The 22,790-nt window shown below is 41.7% G+C and overlaps 1 protein-coding gene across 1 annotated transcript in view; it reads left to right on the top strand.

Moving 5' to 3' along the window:
* efhd2 (EF-hand domain family, member D2) overlaps positions 1–20,929 on the top strand; it is a 29,373-nt gene extending 8,444 nt beyond the window's left edge. Inside the window, exons 2-4 of the mRNA XM_024375466.2 lie at positions 17,007–17,154; positions 17,463–17,597; positions 17,881–20,929. Coding sequence (XP_024231234.1) covers positions 17,007–17,154; positions 17,463–17,597; positions 17,881–18,012 — 415 coding nt within the window. The 3' untranslated portion in view covers positions 18,013–20,929. The remainder of the gene's footprint in view (positions 1–17,006; positions 17,155–17,462; positions 17,598–17,880) is intronic.
* The last annotated feature ends 1,861 nt before the right edge of the window (positions 20,930–22,790 follow it).

Raw genomic sequence — 22,790 nt, 5'->3', positions numbered from 1 at the left:
GTAGCTCATCTTCACTCACAGCCTACCTGAGGGGTATGCTATGATCAGATCTAGATCTACTCGGGGTTTTCTAAGGAATCTGATTTCATTGGTCCTCAACTCGCAGTTTAAACATTTCATTTAGGATAAATGGAGGATAAATGTTAGCCCTGAGTTAGAACTAATTTGCTCTGGCGGCAGGCTAAAATATTCATTGCCATATAAGTTTACCTGGCTAAAAAGTGAGCCACTTTCATGGTACTGGTTATCCCGAGTTGAACTCTGAGTTGACCAAAGTTACCTTGCTAACTCCTCAAACCACGTACGTAGTATAGAGGGTTGTGTTCATCAAACTGAAATAAGACTGAAACGGGGAGGGAATACCAGGACTTTGTCGGTTCCATGCCATAAAGAACACAACCCAGTTAGGGGGTTTGCTGGCAGGTTATTGGATTTAGGGTTAGGCTGCCCTGAAGTGCCACAGCCAGACTTCCATTGATGTTAAAGGAGCACAGCGTTTGTCTGGCTAATGGGAGTTGAACTATATACCCTTTTTCAATCCGGCAGAGCAAAAAGTCTTATTTTTGAGTCTAGGGATATAGGCCTATTTATTTTCAGTACTTCTCCATGACCACTGTTTATTTTTTATCCCTGACTCTTGCTTTACTTTTTAACATGGTAGTTAGTTCATGGCAGCATTGCATATTTTCTTTTTAAAAGCTGACCTCCCACTTATTCACCATCACATAGACTAATGGTGTAACCTGTCAACAGCAATGTAAACGCAATGGAGAGGGTTTGGTGGTTAGCCATTCCTATACCCCCCTCCGAGTGCCCTGCAAGAGAGGATGCAACTAAGTGCAATGCCCACAGCTGCTAACTGTCCTGCCCTGAACATCACAATACCATCCCACAGGCCAACGTTATTTACGCTTTCATAGCCCAGCACCATGCTAAAAATAACCTCTCAGATAATGTCAATCTGTAACCACGTTGGGCTGATCCAATCGGTGTGCTTAACAGCATCACAATTAGTCACCTGGTCATTAATCCCCTGACATCCGGGGGAGAGGGGAGAGCCGGTAGTGGCGTTACCAGAGAGTAGTGTGCCATTCCCAGCGTATTAACCAAACACATTCTCCCTTGCCCTAAATGGATTGTCCCGTATCCGATTTCCAGCTGTGACATGGAACATCTGTCACCAAGGGAACCGGAGCCAGAAACCTCTTTCTCGTACTGCCTTTTGACATTCATGGTGGCGATTCTGTATGAAACTCTAGGCAGAGGTTGACTATAAGAACAGGTGACGTGTCAGGTTCCCAACTCTAATCCCATCATTAGCCTTTTATGAAGTGGATGCCAAACTCACCTGGGACCAGTGCAGTGCTTACACCGCGCACACTGGATTAAACGCACCGTAGTGATGCTCTTGAGTCCGTGTTATGAAGGCAACCCTATTATCGGTGTAGGAATGTCTTAATATTTTCAGTTGGCTAATGATCAACCTCACTCCACATCTGTTTTTAGCTTGGCTACTAAAACAAGGTGTGAAGTACGTCCATCTCACAGAGCCTTTAAGTAACCGTGTCCAAGGCCTAAACCATCTATTACCTGAGAACTGACCCTGGTCTTTTGAGAAATGATCCTATTTGGAGAGCTTGAGAGCTTTCGTTCTGTGTGCACACTCTGGATCGATTTAGATATCAAACCTATTGTGCATTGACAGGGAATGGATGAAAAGGCCTAGTCAAAGACAAAAGAATAATGTAGCTAAATCAATATTGTATCGCCAGAGAAACAAATGTAAAAGTTAATCTTGAGCGTGACTCTTCCTCTTGGGTTGAACTGTCATAAATCTACAATTAGCCACTTCATGGATGTTTAAAAAAATAATAATAATAATCTTAGAATGATTTGCAACTACAGTAGTGTTTTCATTATGACTGCACTAATGTGGTCCATAGAGAACCCCATCTAAACAATACGTGAGGTTATCTGGAGTACTACAAGTCTTCTCTCCACTCCAACCAAAAAAAGCCACTTGCTCTACTTCCCAGTTTGTTATCCAACTCAATTTCATCCGTCATGTCACACTAGAGGCTGACTAAGCACTCTCTCGTTTAACTCGATGCAGATGCTGCCGAAGAGTGGAGGCCAAAGCTAAACCGGGCTCTCCAGTTTCCCGTGACCCTGACCAAGCATACTATGACCGTCCCAGCTTGCATCTGGCCGGAAGTCCCACTTGACACTCGAAAGCGGGTCTCTGCGATATAGCAAACACTGAAATTAAATCCCAGAACTTGATCACTTCCCTATTCCCTTGTTGAGTTCCCCTCTTTGTGGATCTTCTTAAAGAGCTGGCCAAGTGAAAGCAGTATGGCGAAAACCCCACTTGGCTTAGCTCGTCTTGTGCCGCAGCTACAGTAAATGTTTTGTGGATCATACCACGTCTTAATGCGCTTCATAATGTCATTGTGGAGGATGTGATGTCATGTGGAGCACTCAAGGCCTCACTGTTGTCATTTTGATCTCCTGGCCCAGTTGCCTCAGCCTGAGGGCTCTGGATACTGTATGAGACTTTCTTGGCATCTGCGGGAACCGCACAATGACGCAAATAAACCCTGTGTTTTGTTTTCATGAATTAAATACTCAATGAGAACTACTAGCGTGCATTGTAATCTGGGCTGCCTGTCAGAAGAACCAGTCAAGTGATGTCATTGACATGTTATCAAGATGGCGGCACACTACTCAGATTTTGTTATCAAAATCACCTTTTTTAAAAATCTGTTCATCTTTAAATCTGGTAGAAGCAATTGGGCCTGAACGTCGTGGGCATGGGGGTAGAGCTTGGACTTAAAATTAATTCCCGTACAGGGCTCGGACACGCATACACGCTTAGTCAATCAGACATGCCGTGTGTCTGTGTGCCGCCATAACTGGGCTTGTAGTGTGGCGTGAGAGGCTTTTCCCCAAGCCTGCTCCGGTTAGCTGTTGTCTAGCAACATAACTGGGGCTAAGCCCCAAGGACTCAAGAAGATTGGCAGAGAGAAGACAGAGGGAGGGAGTGGCCTGGAATGAAGTAGATCTCTGTAAACTGCTGGTTTAGGGGTAGTGAAGCAGTTATGTAACGGTTATGTTTCAATTGCACAGTATGTTTCAGTTGAATGAGTTTGTGTTCTAGCAACTCAATGTTGTAGTCCTTTACGGTCTAGCTAAGCTCATCACTTGAAAGTGTAATCAACCCTTTAAACTAGGCCTGCAATGTATTTTGGTTTAGGTGTATCGCGCATTCCAAGGTTTTGCATGAGCTTATAGTTGGTTTGCAACCATAGGTATATATCCCCAGAGAAATGGGATATATATAGACACTATATTGAAGTTCATATCATTGGAAGCGTAATTCATTCCTTTTATGGCATTCTGTTTTGCTACATGTGGACATCTAATTGAGACTATATTTGGAGTATGTGGGTTAACTGGTTATTTCCAGAATAACACCGAGGTAGGTTAGCCACAGGAAACATGGGTTTACTGTGACTGCAGTATTGATATCGTACGCCCGTTTCAGATGGGAAATGCAAGACTGCTTTGGCTTCGTTATGATTTATTTGCAGGCAAGTACATAGACTATTCGCTTCACACTGTATTTCTACAGCACATTTGACATGGAGTGCAACGCAATGTGCTTTACAGGGGAAAAAGCAAATAAACAATGAAAATAAAAGCTGAAATATTTACTACACAACAAACGTAAGATTAAAACAATGAAAGAATGACAAACTGAACGACTAAAAAGCACTCTGGAAAAGCAAAGCACTCGAAGGACCTAAAAGCGTATCTGACATGTATTGGGGTGCACAATCGTGGATTGATTTAAAAACTAATAGAATAATAAAAATAATTCTAAAACAGGCAACCAGTGCAGAGACCTTAAAACCGGTGTAATGTGTGCTCTCCATCTGGTCTTGGTCAGTACCTGTGCTGTAGCATTCTGTATGTTTTGCAGTTGACCAATGGCTTTCTTGGGTAGCAGACCAGACAGGAGAGCATTACAGTAGTCAAGCCTGCTTGTATTAAATAAATGGATGAGTCTCTCTGTATCAGCCTGCGAGAGAGACGGACACACCTTGGCAATGTTCCTCAGGTGGTTGAAATAGCTATTTTTGTCACATTCCTAATGTGTGACACTACATCCATATCTTCACCTAATCAGACTGAATTTATAGGAAGGCGGACTAAAGTTTTTGAAGGTAACTTGTAACTGAATTGTTATGTCTCCCGGTAGTTGTTGTAAGCGGCTTGTATTATTTTGGCCATGGTTTTGCAGAAGAATGGAGAAGATTGTTTTCTTCATTGGCATTTGTCTTTGTCTGACCAGTTGATTTGCTGTGTTATGAAGGTTTTAATTAGAAAGCCCCTTATCTCACAACCTTACAAGCAACTAATCCCTCTTTATTTAGTTTTTTTTGTCTGTAACATTCTCCAGGTTTTGTGCCAAGTTGCAAGCATAAGTGCTACTGTACTTTTAAAAGTAGATTGTAGAACCAGTAGTACTTCTACTCCAGAATGTCCAACTTTTTATTTAGAATTCGAACAAGGCCCAGATCCAGACGTTCACCCATTTTTATATGGTCTTGAGTGCTCTCAAGATGGGAGACTACAAGATTACAATTTCATATCTGCTCAAAGTCTTCTCTTTTAAAATATTTTTTTTAGCCTCTGCTCCTTCAAACGTATTGTTTTTTTTGTTGTTAATTGTGATTGACTGGTATCTCTTTGGCTCTGTTCTGTCTTAAGGGCCCGAGCCCACGTCTCCTAAGAGAGTGTGCTGTGTTGATTTACCGTGGGCTCTCTGTCCTACACGGCTCGAATGCGGAAGACAAATTTCGGTTGAATGCATTGTTGTGCAACTTGCCCTAATTCATACTCACCTTCACTGTGACTCATTTAGCAACTACTTCTCTACTTTCAGGAACAGGCATATTTCATGGATGGATGGAGGCTTTTGTAATCTCTATCAGAAGGGAATGTCATCGGTGGCAGTAGCTGGAGTGTAGTCTCGAAACATGATATTTGGCCGCCTTACTTATTGTAGCTGTACATGGCTTTATCATTTCCAGGAATAGGTTGTCCTATGGCATCCATGCACTATTGTCTGGTGCAAGAAACATGATTTGTAATTTGCTTGTTTTTGCTCTATCTAAACCAACATGTGCATTAAGAGTTGAAACAACACATTGTTAACATTCACCAGAGTCTGTGGATTTACCTAAGAGATTACTGCTTCCCTGTTTGTCACAACTCATTGGAGTAGAGGTGTTAAGTATGTCAAGCTCACGCCAAAGCGTTTCACTTTCACCGACACTTACAGGCCTCTCACGGGTCAATGTGTAACACACGTATGGTAAATGACAGTTCAGTTCATCCTGATTTACGTCTCATTTTTCTCACATACCTTAATCATATGAGCTCATCAGTGTTCACAGCCTCACATTTTTTGGCGCAAACGTTCAGCTCCAAGTCATTGGCGTGCAACTTTCTTTGGTTAAGTTGGAGACCGACGTTCATGTTTTTATCTCATGTTAGCTGCACTGCAATTCAGGTTTCTGTATTGTAAACTGTGTGTTTTAAAAGCTAACTATAAGAAGAGTGTAGGCTGAGATTTAGACTGGAGGCATCTACAGTATAGTACCTACTGTAGTAAACTTCTGGTAGTCATCATTTTAGCTCTGAAAGGTAATGGTGGATGTGGACATTTTGAATCCCTGGCGTTGACTAAACCTTTGAAATTTGTAAGTGCAGACGAGGGAGTCGGTCGTGCCCAAATATGGATATTCTTACCTCCTGGTTCCACATTTGACAGAAACACCACTGCGATTTAAGGAAGTTGGGTCTAGTTGCACTTCCTTTTTTGCGGAGGACAAGTCATGTCCAAAGTAGCTCATTCCTTCCAGAATGCTCAGACATGTCTTAAAGGCCATTGTCGGTGGGTCAACTGAAAGTTGATGCTCATTGCTTAAATCATCAGCATATGATACTTCAAACACCTCATACCTTTTTTTTCATGGTGTTTCCTCAGCTTGCATTGGCAAAAGTTCTAGTTGGAGTAATAAGTTCTCATTCAATGAATTTTGACTGATTCACTTGTCATGGAAGATAAATAACTTGGGCTACAGTTCAGAGGATAACTCCTGCTGACGGAAGGAAGTCCATTTCCCGTGGGGAGTTGGGGAAAGTCCTCTAGTTTCACTGGGAATGTTTTACACCTTGAGCAACCTTTTCTCTCTCCTCGTTCAGCAAAGAAACTCTTAGAGCAAACCTACACCCAATTTTAAAAATGGCTTTACTTTTTACTGTAGGTGTAATCTAAACCCACATCTGTCTACTATACTTTCATAGAATTAGCTAGATGCAGGTTTTACACAGGCAGGACAAGCATGGACATGTATGGAACGCTAAGAATCTGAACATGTCTGTTCAGTTGACGGAAAGCAGTAGGCCAGGAAGTCACGTTAAAAACCTGTAATGTTGGCCTATACAGTAATTTCTCGTGAGTACAGGCAATGGGTCTCTAGAGATGAGCGTAATAAGCAAGTGTTTAGCTTTCACTGGGGCCACCCCTTAGGGGAGTAACAGAATATGCTGAAAGTTTCCTGTGCCATGAAGATGGGCTCAATTTTGCCTTACGTGGATGAAAGGGGGAAATAAAGAGGGAGTATTATGTAACCAAGCTTAAAGGGCAACGATAAGGGATAGGCGAACGAGACAACAGTACCTTTTTTGAAGGATGCAACAAGTGAATAAACGGGTATATCTTTTAGGTTTCCCCAATTACTTAGCCTACCCTGCTGTTTGTGATCCAATTATGTCCTAAAATGACCAGTGACATGTATGTTCGCTCATAGCAGTATTATTTATAGGTGAACTGCGGACATCTTTGTTTACACTCCTAACTACATGGCACAGCCAAGGCTAGTGTCCGGTGAGCTCAATGTAGTCCTAAGCAACTTTCAAAGCCCTTACAATCAGGCCCAAAAACAGTACTAGTGACTTTAAAGTCCTTGCCGTTAGCTAAAACTTCTAATCCAAATGGACCTTCCCTTGTGTATAGAAGTTATTACATCACACTGTACGGACAGAGCAATGATGATGCCCTTGGTCTTCACATCGGCTCAAATTAAATTTGACAGACTATGCTTCCCAGGGCTCTAGAAGTCAGCCCGCAGCTCAGACTGTGGCTGCCTACTCAATAAAGCACATGGCAATAAGGTAGTTATTCCACAGTTAATGAGTGGGCTTTGAATGAACCCCAATTTCCCCCCCCATAATAGGACATCTGGACAAGGAGAATCTACTGTATACTGCTGTTCAAATACTCCCTTCATTCATTGCTATCCTCCTTGACTGGTGCAAGACCTATTGTATAACTCCCACAACCTAGTCGTTTTGAGCTGGATGCTAATTACAGTACTGTGCAATGCTGCTACACACATCCTGACCTAGTAATAGATCATTTTCAGTTCATAATACAATCCTGCCTAAGAGAGAGAGAGAGATGGTGTAAGTGCTTTTCTCAGAAGGAAAGGCATACATGTAAAAATGTTATGGTCTTCTTCTCTGAGAGAAAAATGTCAAAGTCGAGCTGTTAGGGGCGGGGTGTCACAGGAAATAAGAGGCTGATATCATCTATTTTATCTTTTTATAGATCTGCATAGTCCCCAACTTCTCATCTCTGCCTGCAGTCACAACAGACTGGTTCCTCTTCTCCCTCCATCTGTCGCCCGGAGCAAAACTATTACGACAGAATGACACATTTCAACTTCCTCATCAATGTAAACTATGGCAGTAAACACCCCATTAGCCAGCCTCACAGCTATTTAATGGAACTTGTCATGGTACACACCCTGTTAATGAGAATAGAAATGGAATCTAGGCCGGGGTAAGACTTTGCATGCTGTGCACGTCCTGCCACTGACGTTGGTCGCTGAAATCACTTCCGTAGTGTTCAAGACGTTTGCCACGAATGTTCAGAGCTGCAATGGAATGCGGGGTTAAAACGTTGGTTGGACCTTAACGTCAGGGCCCATTCACAAAGTGTCTAAGAGTAGGAGTGCTGATCAAAGATCAGGCCCCAGCTAGGGCTGTTGTGGTGACCGTATTACCACCACACCGGCGGTCATGAGTCATTAAAGGCAGCCAAATTCCACTTGACCGTTTAGTCACTGTAATTAGTCTTCTCCAAGCTCTGATGCTGCTAATGATCATTAGTAGCCTACCGAACTTGCTAACTGCCTGGTACTCAGCACTCTATTGTCCCTCTAATCACTCTGACATCAATGCAAATGTGATCGCAAATCTAATCAAACACTTCATGAGCTCATGTTGTGCAATATTTCTATAGGTTATGCAATTGCAGTGTGATGTCCTCTATTAGAAAGAGGAGGATCCCATCAGCTTTCTGTAGGCTCGGCCTAATATATTTATACTATATTTATTTCTCAACTTTCCTAATATTAAACACATTGCTTGTCTTTACAACAGGAGTATAGCCTTCCTGGCTGACATGAAAATGAACCATAGGAAAACCGTCCTCCTTTTGCTATTTAAGTGCAGAGATTGTTTTTGTTTTCTTCCCCTGTTCCTGTATTGAGACAAGTGCTTGATAATGGTCCATTCTAAATCAAAACGAATTTCACACATTTATTATTTAGTATATCTGAAAACAAGATTCAATTAGGAATAGTCTGATGGGTGACAATATTAGCCTATCACTTGTGAATTATATTTTGTCACTTGTGAATGATGCCCAGCTTAAGGCAAGAAACAATGCCTTTATTTTTTTACTTTTTTGAATCAGTGGCACGCCTCATGTAGCCTAGCCCATAGGCCTATATGTTTTGTTAACTTCTTGACGCACACATCCCTGTAGCGGTATCATTTTCGTCAGCAACCGCTGAATAGCATAGCGCAACAGTCAAATAATATTACTAGAAAATATTCATATTCATGAAATCACAAGTGCAATATTGCGAAACACAGTTTAGCCTTTTTGTTAATCACCCTGTCTCAGATTTTGAAATTATGCTTTACAGCGAAAGCAATCCAAGCGTTTGTAATTTATCGATAGCATAGCATTATGTACACTTAGCATCAGGAAGCTTGGTCACAAAAATCAGAAAAGCAATCAAATTAACCATTTACCTTTTGATCTTCGGATGTTTTCACTCACGAGCCTCCCAGTTATACAGCAAATGTTCCTTTTGTTCCATAAAGATTATTTTTATACCCAAAATACCGACGTTTGTTTGTCGCGTTATGTTCAGAAATCCACAGGAAAGAGCGGTCACGACAACGCAGACTGAAATTCCAAATAGTCTTCATAATGTCCACAGAAACATGTCAAATGTTTTTTATAATCATTCCTCAGGTAGTTTTTAAAATATATTTGATAATATATCAACTGAGAGTGTAGGTTTTTCCATAACAGCGGGAGGAACAATGGCCGGTTTACTCAATTGCACAAAACTCACTCGGAGAGCCCCCACCTCTCCACTTACGCAATGTGATCCTTCACGCTCATTTTTCAAAATAAAAGCCTGAAACTATGTCTAAAGACTGACACCTTAGGGAAGCCACAGAAAAAGGAATCTGGTTGATATCCCTTTAAATGGAGGATAGGCATGCATAGGAACACAGAGGTTTCAAAATAAGAGGCACTTCCTGCAATATCAGTTCTGTTATACTCACAGACAATATTTTTACAGTTTTGGAAACTTTTGTGTTTTCTATCCTAATCTGTCAATTATATGCACATTCTAGCATCTGGTCATGAGAAATAGGCTGTTTACTTTGGGAACATTATTTTTCCAAACATAAAAATGGTGCCCCCAAGAGGTTAAGGTTTGGCTCTTTAACTAATGTGGCCAAATAACTTCTTAAAATTAAGCACATTAATCCGCTTTACAATGGGTGTAGATGGGTGCCTAACTGGCAGTGCGTGAGTCAAGTTTGGGGAAGATAATTTTCACCATAAAAATATACTTTATAATAAAATAATTGCATTTGTGGTCACTTTTGAGAATGGTGTTTTCCTGATGAAGCCTATTGCCGTGTGTGCATTGCTGGGCATTAAATTGTGAAGAAGTAAACTATTGGGCGATCAAGATTTTAAGCCAATTGTTCTGATCTGATGCATCAGCCTCATTTGTGTAAAAAAAAAATAGTTGACCCTAGTGGTTGTATTACTTTGGGATCTATGCATCCCACAACTGTCCCAGACTGTTGGGGATATTTATTTTCTCGCTTAGAATAGGTCAACGTTTGTACTATAGGGGATAGTAGATTGACATAGGCTAGTGCATTTGCAGTTCGTTAGGCCTACTAATCTTGTTGGCTGACGAGAAGTAAATGTAGACATTTCTTCCAAGATCTTCAATATGCACCTCGAAATTGAATAAGGACGAGCGATGTTGCGTCCCCAACGTGTCGGTCTTCACTTGTAGCCACGGAGAAAGACCCGATCACGTGATGGAGAGCCGTGTGAGTTCGATGAGAGGGGCTTCGGAGCGGGCAGCATTTAGGGAGAAGGGCTGCAAAAGGCATGGTCTTCTTTTTAGGGTGCATTTTAAATAACTTTTAATTTACTTAACTAGGGAAGTCAGTTAAGAACAAATTCTCATTTACAATGAATCCAAACACTGACGACGCTGGGCCAATCGTGCTCCTCCCTATGGGACTCCCAATCACGGCTGGATGTGATGCAGCCTGGATATAGCACGACCTTTTGAAGAACTACGGTTGCAATTATAACTCTAAATGAAGCATGTAGGAGTACCTATTTCTTTAACCGCTCAACACAGAATAGCCTCGTGCGCACTCCCTCGTCGTTTGGAGAAACTATCATTTCTATTTCATTCAGCTTTGTCCAATTGTATTCTTCATACTATAATATAAAATGCCATGGAATTCTAAGCAAATCTTGTCTGCTAAATTAACTAGTGTAGCCCACAGACAAATGGCATAGCCAGATCAGGACCTAAAGTAAGGACAACTCGGAGTGTTCTTCTGAAATAGACTATTTGCTTCTTATCATGTTTCTTTAGACCTAAGATAAATAATGGATTTATTGTGAAGATCTAGGCTATATTACATGGATTTATTAGACTTGTTCAAGTGTAGTTGGTCGAAAGGTCTGCATCGGTGGCTTGTAGGCTGTGTGGAAGCCAGGAGACACTAAATGTTTGTTAATTATCGGTCAATTACCGTGAAACCGACAGTTATTTGCGTGACAATCACCGGCTGACACAATTTCGTGACAGCCCTAGCCCCGCCCACCTTATTCATTATAAATTATAAGGCAAAATTGATCCTAGCTCAGCACTCCACTCAGACATATTGTGAATACGGGCCCAGGACTTCATTCCTGGCTGTGAACACTAGCAGAGATGGGGGGGGATCTTTGCTGTAAGGCCACTCGTTCCTCCACTTCACCGGATGTATGCCTCTGGAGGTAGTCTAATTGGCTATCAATATGTGCTGACACGACCCGCATTGTAATCTACAAGAATGATGGAAAAGGACTCCGTTAGCCAGAGACATAAAATGCTATTCTGTCAATGACTCATGTGCAGTTAGCGGGTTGGTGCTAACGCTCCAGAAAGAGCGAAGAGGAGGAAGGAGAAAAGAAAGCGTGACTTGCTTGCAGGTGCCTCACCCCAGACTACTGCGGTCTTCAGTAAAATGTGCATGTTGCCATGGCGACCCTGTCTCAGAGCGAGAGAGTAGAGAAGGTGGGTTCAGACATAATGACTGAGGGGAAACGGGAGGCCAATCCGTTAGCCAAAGTGCTTCCTCCTTCACTCTGCTTTCTTGCGCTTATATGACACTGTTGGTGGTCGGCGCACGTCTCTGGAGCCACTGAGCCAGAGGTGCGTGTATTATGGTGCTTTCAAGACAACTGGTTACTCTGGGGGTGGGGGAACGAGGTCAAATCATGACGTCAGTAATATTTAGGTCGGAAAGTCAAAGCTCTACAAAGAGGTTCGAGTTGGATGACCGTTCATAGATAAAAAAAAAAAAATTCTACTCTGAGATCGTTTTCTCGAACGTACAACACTACAGGACACCGGGGTTACCACCCCTACTCTTACAATTAGTGCCATGGGATGTTTAAAAAAAAAAAAAAAAAAAACAGATTCAGGACACCCATTTTCATGTCTCATCTGAAAGAAGGCGCCCTGCTCAGGGCAATGTGCCACACACACACACACACACAGAGCCAATCCCCACCCTGTCTTGGCTTGGACCCAGAGTTTCCCTAGCAGTTTACACTGCCCCCCCCCTCTCGGGCCGGTGGCTCAGAGGGGCTGCCAGTGCCAGCCTCTATGTACTGATAAACACACAGCTAGCTTCTGTCCAACTCCCCTTTTTTTGTTTAGTCTGAGCTCTTTTGTCTCTTTCTGTGTGTGTCATCTAACAGTTGAAATATAGTTAGAATGCACTTAGTTGGCAGCATGTCTCAAATGTTCATTTCCTCATTGTGCAATTGCACTTGCCTAGAACAACTCACAGCAGAGGCCAGCAGGGTATGATAAGAAAAGATTGCATAGCCTACATAGACAAGGTAAAAGGTCAGGGGAGTCATAAAATGTAGCAGGTGCTCTTTCTGATGCACAGAGGTTGATTTGCTGTATAGGCTGGCTTATTTGTGGGGAAACTTTGGTATGACTTAAATATGTATGAGTAAGATTACCACCCCCACCCCTCCTTAGTCGAACCGCTTCCTGTAAGTGTGACTCAACATGGTTTAACTCACTGGACATCAAACTGAAAGTGTGTGTATGGTGACTGTAAAGCTTACCGTATGTTTCCCAGTCAAAAGTTTGAACACCTACTCATTCAAGGGTTTTTCTTTTCTTATTAGTATTTTCTACATTGTAGAATAATAGTGAAGACATTAAACTATGAAATAGCACGCATGGAATCATGTAGTAACCAAAAAAGTGTTAAACAAATCAAAATTACATTTTATATTTGACATTCTTCCAAGTAGCCACCCATTTGGGGGTGGCAGGGTAGCCTAGTGGTTAGAGCGTTGGACTAGTAACCGTAAGGTTGCAAGTTGGAATCCCCGAGCTGACAAGGTACAAATCTGTTCTGCCCCTGAACAGGCAGTTAACCCACTGTTCCTAGGCCGTCATTGAAAATAAGAATTTGTTCTTACATACACATACATACACTTTTTCCACATTTTGTTGTTACAAAGTGAGATTCAAATTGATTTGTCTTTTTTTTTTTGACAATGATCTACAAAATACAAGGTCAGTCTTTTTTTTCTATATATATTTAACTTTAAAAAATATACACTGCTCGAAAAAAATAAAGGGAACACCAAAATAACAAATCCTAGATCTGAATGAATGAAATATTTTTATTAAATACTTTTTTCTTTATGAATGTGCTGACAACAAAATCACACATTATCAATGGAAATGAAATTTATCAACCCATGGAGGTCTGGATTTGGAGTCACACTCAAAATGAAAGTGGAAAACCACACTACAGGCTGATCCAACTTTGATGTAATGTCCTTAAAAAGGCTCAGTAGTGTGTGTGGCCTCCACGTGCCTGTATGACCTCCCTACAACGCCTGGGCATGCTCCTGATGAGGTGGCAGATGGTCTCCTGAGGGATCTCCTCCCAGACCTGGACTAAAGCATCCGCCAACTCCTGGACAGTGTGTGGTGCAACGTGGTGTTGGTGGATGGAGCGAGACATGATGTCCCAGATGTGCTCAATTGGATTCAGGTCTGGGGAACGGGCGGGCCAGTCCATAGCATCAATGCCTTCCTCTTGCAGGAACTGCTGACACTTCAGCCACATGAGGTCTAGCATTGTCTTGCGTTAGGAGGAACCCAGGGCCAACCGCACCAGCATATGGTCTCACAAGGGGTCTGAAGATCTCACCTCTGTACCTAATGGCAGTCAGGCTACCTCTGGCGAGCACATGGAGGGCTGTGTGGCCCCCAAAGAAATGCCACACCACACCATGACTGACCCACCGCCAAACCGGTCATGCTGGAGGATGTTGCAGGCAGCAGAACGTTCTCCACGGCGTCTCCAGACTGTCACGTCTGTCACGTGCTCAGTGTGAACCTGCTTTCATCTGTGAAGAGCACAGGGCGCCAGTGGCGAATTTGCCAATCTTGGTGTTCTCTGGCAAATGCCAAACGTCCTGCACGGTGTTGGGCTGTAAGCACAACCCCCACCTGTGGACGTCGGGCCCTCATACCACCCTCATGGAGTCTGTTTCTGACCATTTGAGCAGACACATGCACATTTGTGGCCTGCTGGAGGTCATTTTGCAGTGCTCCTCCTACTCCTCCTTGCACAAAGGCGGAGGTAGCGGTCCTGCTGCTGGGTTGTTGCCCTCCTACGGCCTCCTCCACGTCTCCTGATGTACTGGCCTGTCTCCTGGTAGCGCCTCCATGCTCTGAACACTACGCTGACAGACCCAGCAAACCTTCTTGCCACAGCTCGCATTGATGTTCCATCCTGGATGAGCTGCACTACCTGAGCTACTTGTGTGGGTTGTAGACTTCGTCTCATGCTACCACTAGAGTGAAAGCACTGCCAGCATTCAAAAGTGACAAACATCAGCCAGGAAGCATAGGAACTGAGAAGTGGTCTGTGGTCACCACCTGCAGAACCACTCCTTTATTGGGGGTGTCTTGCTAATTGCCTATAATTTCCACCTGTTGTCTATTCCATTTGCACAACAGCATGTGAAATTTATTGTCAATCAGTGTTGCTTCCTAAGTGGACAGTTTGATTTCACAGTAGTGTGATTGACTTGGAGTTACATTGTGTTATTTTAAGTGTTCCCTTTATTTTTTTGAGCAGTGTATATATTAATGGAAAATAGTGTTATCTTGATTTAGATAAGTATTTAACACCTGTTAGTCACCTTTGGCAGCGATTTACAACTGTCTCTCTCTGGGTAAGTCTCCTAAGAGCTTTGCACACCTGGATTGTACAATATTTGCCCTTTAAAATAATTATTCAAGCTCTGTCAAATTGGTTGTTGATCATTACTAGGCAACCATTTTCAGGTGTTGCTATATATTTTAAAGCAGATTTAAGTAAACTGTAACTAGGCCACTCAGGAACGTTCAATGGCTTGGTTAAGCAACTCCAGTGTATATTTGACCTTGTGTTTTAGGTTATTGTCCTGCTGAAAGTGTCTGTTTAGAAAGCAGACAGACAATTTTTCAACTTTTTTTTTGCATGTGCTTAGCTCCATTTGTGTTTCTTTTTATCCCCCCCTAAAACTCCCTAGTCCTTGCCGATGACAAGCATACCTATAACATGATGCAGCCACCACCATGCTTGAAAATTAAGAGTGGTACTCAATGACGTGTTGTTGGATTTGCCCCAAACGTAATGCTTTGTATTCAGAACAAAAAGTAAATTTCTTTGCCAAATTTTTTCCATCTTACTTTAGTGCCTTATTGTAAACAGGATACATGTTTTAGAATATTTTAATTCTGTGCAGTCTTCCTTTCACTCTGCCATTTAGGTTAGTATAAAGAATTACCCACAATGTTGATCCATCCTCAGTTTTGTCATATCTCAACCATTAAACTCTAACTGTATTAAAATCACTATTGGCCTCATGGTGAAATCCCTGAGTGGTTTCGTTCCTCTCCTGTAACTAAGTTTGGAAGGGTGCCTGAATATTTGTAGTGATTGGGTGTATTGATACACCATCCAAAGTGTAATTTAAGAACTGCACCATGGTCCAAAGGATATTCAATGTCCTTTTTATTTTTTGGAGAAGATTGAACAACTGCCAGAAATGGCAGTCATTAAATCTTCTCGGTGTAGCAGTTAGGATAATGGGACAATTCGGTGTACAACGCATTTCTCATCCCTGGATTGAGGTATGTTTTCCGAGCCATATTTTGCCCCAGCTCCGGTGTCGTACTACACAAAGGAATGTTGTCCGACCCTAGTGCAGCTGGAAGCAAGCAGGTCTGATCTGTTGGCTACTCCTCTGACACAGCTGACCACTGGCCGTTAACACAAAGTTGAAATAAGATTTTAACAATGTGGCCAAGATCTGCATATATGACCCAGTAGATAATTTTTTTCTTGTTGTTATGGATTAAGGATATTCAGTTAGCCCCCCCCCCCAAAAAAAAAAGATTTCCAAGTCAAATGCATTCTTTAAAGGAGCATTCTGAATTTGCTACATCAAATTTTGGACTTCTAAATTAATTAATGAAGAATTTTCTAAATACCTCATGAGTTTTTCAACTCTCTAGCTCTAGTGTTTGTACAAACACTGTATAGCTTCAGAACATGGCTCAAACAATCATGTTGATATCATGGATGGTCAGTCCTTGCATCCATAGCCACGTCTGAATTTGAAACGGGTTACATTTCTCCAGGCCCATCCCTAAGCTGTTTAGCCAAAAAGGTGGCGGGACCGACTGTTTTGTTTGAACTGCAGAGGACCCTTTTTAAGACGGTCTGCCTCACAACAGATGCAACTCACCCAAGGATGATTATCATGTCGCTTGGCTAACACTGTTTGACAAATGGAAAACTTCAGAGGAACAGTGAAGAGGCTAGCACTGCTCCGGAGAAGGAAGCAGTCAGACTGCCATGAAAGGCGCTCTATTTTTTTTATTACGCTCTACCCCCCTCAAGTGGTCATCTGTAGCATGACGCGCAAACCATGAATATCTATTTGGAATCAACCACTCTTATTCCAGTGCATAATACTCAATGTGTTAATGTGCTTCAATTAAGTGAAGTACTTAGAAATTCGTAACATATAATATGAATTGCAAAAAGGAAAAAAGGCTGTAACATGCATGAAATTAATGATGTTGTGCACAATTTTCGGGTACACGTTTTATCTTAAACTACTAGCTGAAATCATACAAATCCTTGAACACATTTAATCTACGCCGGGCTAACTGCTCTAAGGCTAACCCATCTTTCTCTCTGCATGTGTTCAGGTACGACGCGGGGAAGGACGGCTTCATAGACCTGATGGAGCTGAAGCTAATGATGGAGAAGCTGGGGGCACCACAGACCCACCTGGGCCTGAAGAACATGATTAAGGAGGTGGACGAGGACCTGGACAACAAGCTGAGCTTCAGAGAGGTGAGACGAGAATGAAACGGCATGGCACCAAGCACTCGCTCTTCCTACTATATCTTATAACTTGTAACACTTGTATTTGTGTGGAAGATGAGTGAGTGGTGCAAGCATGTAAGGTTGTATGAAGTTTAGTGATGTTTTTTTATGTGGTCATTTTGCTGGAATCAATTTGCTGTATGCATTTTTTTTATTTATTTGTAATTTTTTTATACATACATACAATCAAATATAATATTGATCAGTGATAACAAAAAGAGAAGCGTATGGATTCTATTCTGACTCCAGTGACCTTTCTTCCTCCTTCTCTCCAGTTCCTCCTGATCTTCAGGAAGTCTGCAGCAGGGGAACTAGCGGAGGACAGCGGTCTCAGTGTTCTGGCTCGGCTATCAGAGATTGACGTGTCCACTGAGGGAGTGAAGGGAGCCAAGACCTTCTTTGAAGCCAAAGTGAGTTCAAGTTCTGATCCTCCGCGTCCGAGGTTGGTTGTGCACCGCCCTCAGCACAAGCATGAGAGAGAATCTCATTCTCATGGCTCTTCTACACGGTTTCTCCCTCTATCTGCCGTTTTATTCACTTTAATTCTTTTCATTAAATAATCAAGAAAATCACAGCCACTTTATTGAACTGACTTGAGACGTCTGTTGATTAGTGACGTTTGTAGGCCTATGAGATGACATGAAGGGTAGGAGAACAATGGAGCAGTGGTAATACATCTTCTCCCTTCGACAGGTGGCGGCTGTCAACGCGGGCAGCCAATTCGAGGCGGAGATCCGGCAGGAGCAAGAGGAGAAGAAGAAGCAGGCGGAGGAGAAGAAGCAGAGGCAAGCCGCCTTCAAGAACCTCCAGTCGGCCTTCAAATGACCACCTCTTCCTCAGCCGCTACTGTCCCACCTCCACTGTCTCTGTCCTTTCAGTGTCCCGGTGATTTTTCTGCCTCCATTTTGAAATCTAGTCATCATATGCAAGGCGCTGGTAGTCTGTCCAGGGTTAGTCCCTGTCCCTGAGAGAGGAGCTGTTCTATTCTGCTGATTCCCCATTTGATTTGACCTGACAAGTAACTAAAGAACTACACATTCAGGGTTGTGCAGAGACCGTTTTACTCTTCTTGTCATGTTGGGTAGACAAATATTCCGTTGCTCCTCTCTAAGTCCGGCACTGATTTTAGGCCATAGCCTTGCCAGAAATGAAGATGCAATGGATTGGATACATGATGAGAATAGATCTGTGATGCAATGTCTCTCCTGTACATTATACGGTTATGTGCTACTAGCGTAGGTCTGGATTTTAGCTCTGTTTTCTGTAGTGACTGAGGGAATGTGAATAAAAAATTAGGAATGCATTTTTAGTGATGTTGTGAAAAATTAGGATTGCATTTTAACCGAACGTTATTTACTTACCATTGATTCCAATGAATCGGAATTGTGAGCGTGTGTTCTGAAGAGGTCTTATCCAATCCATTGTGTTACTTGGTACCAGTGACGATTTTGAGCTACACATGTCATTTCCTGTAGGAAGTCTTCTCAAAGGCACAAGTGTCTGACCTATGGTGTGAGGCAATCTGTGCACACTTATTTCCAGACCTTCAATCACATTCTAGAAGAGTAGATCGGGGCCTTTCTTCCATTTACCTGGTCCTGGGGTACCCCTGTGTATGTTTGTTGATTCTTCTGTTTAGCCTGGTTTTTGAGGACAATTTGACAGCTAGATTTCTTGCCTAACCAACACATACAGGGCTACTAGAGGACTTGGTGTTCTGTAACAATGGTTGACCACTCGCCCCTGCTTGGTTTTACTGCATGAGCCTTGCTTGTGACTCGTCAGTATCCAACAATCCCATATTGTCAAAGCTTTGCTTATGGCTTGAAACTAAGTCAATTTATGCACTTGACATCAAATAAATGTTTGCTCAAAGCAACAAGCTGTCAACTAGACACCAACCCTTTGAGCACATGGCAATACTCTGAGGTGAAAATATGCTGTCTGTAGTGATGTATACCTTCACCTTTGACCTATAGACTGAGGTTGCAATATAAAGTGTGTGGCGTTATAATGCTCTGTAGTATAGTAAATGGCTATCTATTATCGTTTTGGAACATAGTTTGAGATATGCAATCAATTTGGCCTTTTCAAAGGGTTGACTTACAGAGCTTTGATATGCTTAAATTAAACCTTGTGTAATGCAAATGCAGCTGTAGCTTTATTAAACAGACTAAATTCTAATAATTTATTCATCGATTTATTGGACAGGGGTAGAAAGTAGTCTTTGGTCATATCATTCATGTACCCTTCCAGGAAATGTAATGCATTTAACTCAACCTAGCTACTTTAAAAAGGACCCAAATGGGAGTTTAACATAAAATGAGGGAAATGGTTGTAAGTTTTCAGCATAAGTTTGCGAGCTTCCAACGTAGTGTTATTAAAGGGTATCAACGGGTGATATCTGGCAGCACATCACAGTACAACAGAGGTTGTATGTAAAGAATACAATATTTTTTCATGACAATATACATTTAAAAAAAAAAAAAAAAGCTTTTAGTTTTGTATGATGAGGGGTTCTGTGAAATGTTCTGCATTATGGGTGTTGTACACAAGCGGGTCTCCTGGTAAAAAAGGAAAAAAAAGTGTGTTCACTGGTTTACTACACTTCCTGGTGATGGGCGATTGGCCAGTTGTAATTCTGTGAGTGATTTTAAGAAGAGGTTTATTTTCTGATGTGGAGCCTAGTTTGTGAACAATGATGCTGTGTCAAATGTCAATAGTGAGAACCTGTAGGTTTCTTCCACAGTCCATTTGGACATGCAGGTCTGTCCATGCTCCCTGTCCTATTTTGTCCTGTGAAAACTAGACTACAGATGTGATCCCATGATGCATTCTCACACTACGTCACTACTCCTCTTCGGATGTACCTTCACCCTGTTCTGACGATGTGAGAGTGGGGTGCAATAAGCCTGGTCCCAGATCAGCATCAATTGGTTAACCTTCACAAAAAGAGTTGGCTAATACACTTTAAACAGTTCTGGGACCAGGCCAGGGTGCAGTGGCAGAGATTGGGTGTCGAGTGCGAACAAACACCGTGAAGTCCACACTTGTTTCTCATTTTCTCTTGTCATTCTTCTTTTTCATTCCTCTTGATTTCTTCTGTCTTCATCATTACCATGGGAAATTGTGCCAAATGTTGTTTTTTGTCAACCTACCATTCCATTGTTGTCTTTATAACACTTGAGAAATCATTCTATTGACCATGTGATATGAGATTTAGATTTAGCATGATGAACTGGCGATGCTCAGGGTACACTATAGTAAAGTAATGCTACAATGTACCATATGTTAGCTCCTCTCTTTTTGGGCTGTACTGATAATGCAGCAGGCGTGATGTAACCATAGGACTGGGAAACATCCACTTGCTTCTGTGTCTCTGACGTTAAATGTCCATCTTCAAAGGCTTCCTGTTAAGACCCAGCCTCGGTTTGAAAAGGTATCATTATAAGGAAATAAGCGGACAAAAGTTGGAGTTGTTTGGCTATTTGAATATTTTTCACCAGGTTTTTGTCTGTCGCTTTGATCTGTTCTACTTTTTTCAAGGTTCCATTTTTCCAGATCCTTTGTCATTTTACCTGCAGGCATCATCAAAATTCGTCTGTTTTACGTTGTGATGAAAGTTATTGAATTGTCTTGTAGGCTGATAAAATGTGGCTGTTCTATAATACACCTTTTTATTTTACATTTTCTTACTAAAATGTATGATTATTCTTGTGGCAATAAAAAAAATTAAACACAATATGAAACTTGGTTACTTGTGTTACTTTCACTTTGTTTCTCATCAGTGTATGACTTGCTTCTCTAGTCCAGTGAGCTTGAACTCACCTTTGAATTTGACATGTGATCTGCCATCTATCTTCACTGTTACAGTGGATTTTAGAGTGGACAAATGTTCCACTGTAAAATTGCTTAACACTGGTATACTTAAACACCTGTCATGTCACAGCCTTTACCCTTCCAAATGTTTAATTGTCTGTCATTGTTTTATTACACGTTCTAACCATAGCTTGAGTGAAACTGTGCCCTCGTGTGTCGATAATGAGGATGTGCAGTTTTGAGGACAGCTTGGGAAATGAGAGTAGCATGTTCACTGCTCTCCGGTGACCGCACACAACAGTATCGTTGTCAATCAGGTCGAGGTGATGGTTACTGTTTTCAGACGAGAGCTTCTTCATGAAGCAGTTGCACAGTTCAGGTAGGTGGGAATTAACAATTCAGCCTCTTTCTAGAGTAGTTCATTCTAGGAACTTGTGCACAAGTTATGGTCCGTCTTTGTTAAGTCATTGGTGTGTAATCCAGGTTTGTTGTAAATTCAAGCAAATGCTAAAAATGGCCAAGGATACAACAAATTGTTAAAACTAGAAAGTGTTGGAAAAGCAGTCCTGCAATGGGTTGAAAGTCTTGTTTGTGTATAGTATTTTTTCATAACCCATTACTTTACCTTTTGTATACAAAATACATTTACTTACTGAGTGATTACTCTGTTGCTATGTTCAGAATGTTTACCAAAATAACTACAATTGTTAAATCTATACAACAAATCTCTTGCAGGTTTGACAAATGTTACATTTGTGTATGCATTGTACTATAGTCAACTGTCCTTGTGTTTGAATTGAGATGTTGATGTTGGCAGCCAGTTGTGATCAGGCTTAGGATATATATATAATGTATTTTTACAATTGATAGTTGTGTAAATGGATCTAAATCCTCACTCACTGCTGACTCAATAGATTTGATTTCTCCCACTGGGCACAGATGTCATTTCAACGTCTAGTTTAGATTCACAAAAGTGAAATCAACAGAAAATGCATATCTGCTGGAAGTAAGGCACCCCCTAAAAAAATCAAAGTAGTGCACTGGGCCTTTACTATTATTAGTGGCCGATATAGACATCTGTAGGGCGGGCAACAACAAAAAAATATTCTGCTTTGGCAAAAAAGGTAGTTGTATAATTAAGAATAGTATCTTGCAGGATTCAGTATTTGGAATTGTACGAGCTGTTGCCCTGTCCCTTTCTCTGTTGTCATTAATGGAATCCAGAAAGAACAACACCCTGCCCTCAAACACAGGGCTGCAACTTTCACTGGGGACCACATTCTGAAATTGCATTTTTATCCCCCCCCAATTTTATAATTGGAATGTGATACAAAACTAGGCAACGGTATGCTTTAGGACCATGCGGACACCTCAGAGCGATCGTGTAGGCTGTTTGGAGTGTTTATCTGACTGGATAAAAAAATATATTATGTCCCCCCCCACTTCTAAAACCAAAGCTGCTCAAACATTTACATCAAAAGGTGCAGTTATGGGCAAAGACACAAAAAATCCACATCAAAATAAATATTTTTCTTGATCAAATAATGTGGAAAACAACCACTTTATGTGCGATATTAATTTACCCTCCTTACAAACCAATGTAAATGTACATTACTGTACTGGACATACTGGTCATCTAGGTTTGTACCTGTAGACTTTCCATCACAATGAAGAAAAACAATGCACAATACAGTAATTGAGTACATCCAGTGGTTTGTGATGATCTGATTGTGATGATGTGGCTCAGTTGGTAGAGCATGGCACTTGCAATGTTAGGGTTGTGA

This window comes from Oncorhynchus tshawytscha, linkage group LG16 (genome assembly GCF_018296145.1).
Source record: "Oncorhynchus tshawytscha isolate Ot180627B linkage group LG16, Otsh_v2.0, whole genome shotgun sequence".
Lineage (NCBI taxonomy): Eukaryota > Metazoa > Chordata > Actinopteri > Salmoniformes > Salmonidae > Oncorhynchus > Oncorhynchus tshawytscha.
This window is presented reverse-complemented; position numbering and strand designations above follow the sequence as displayed.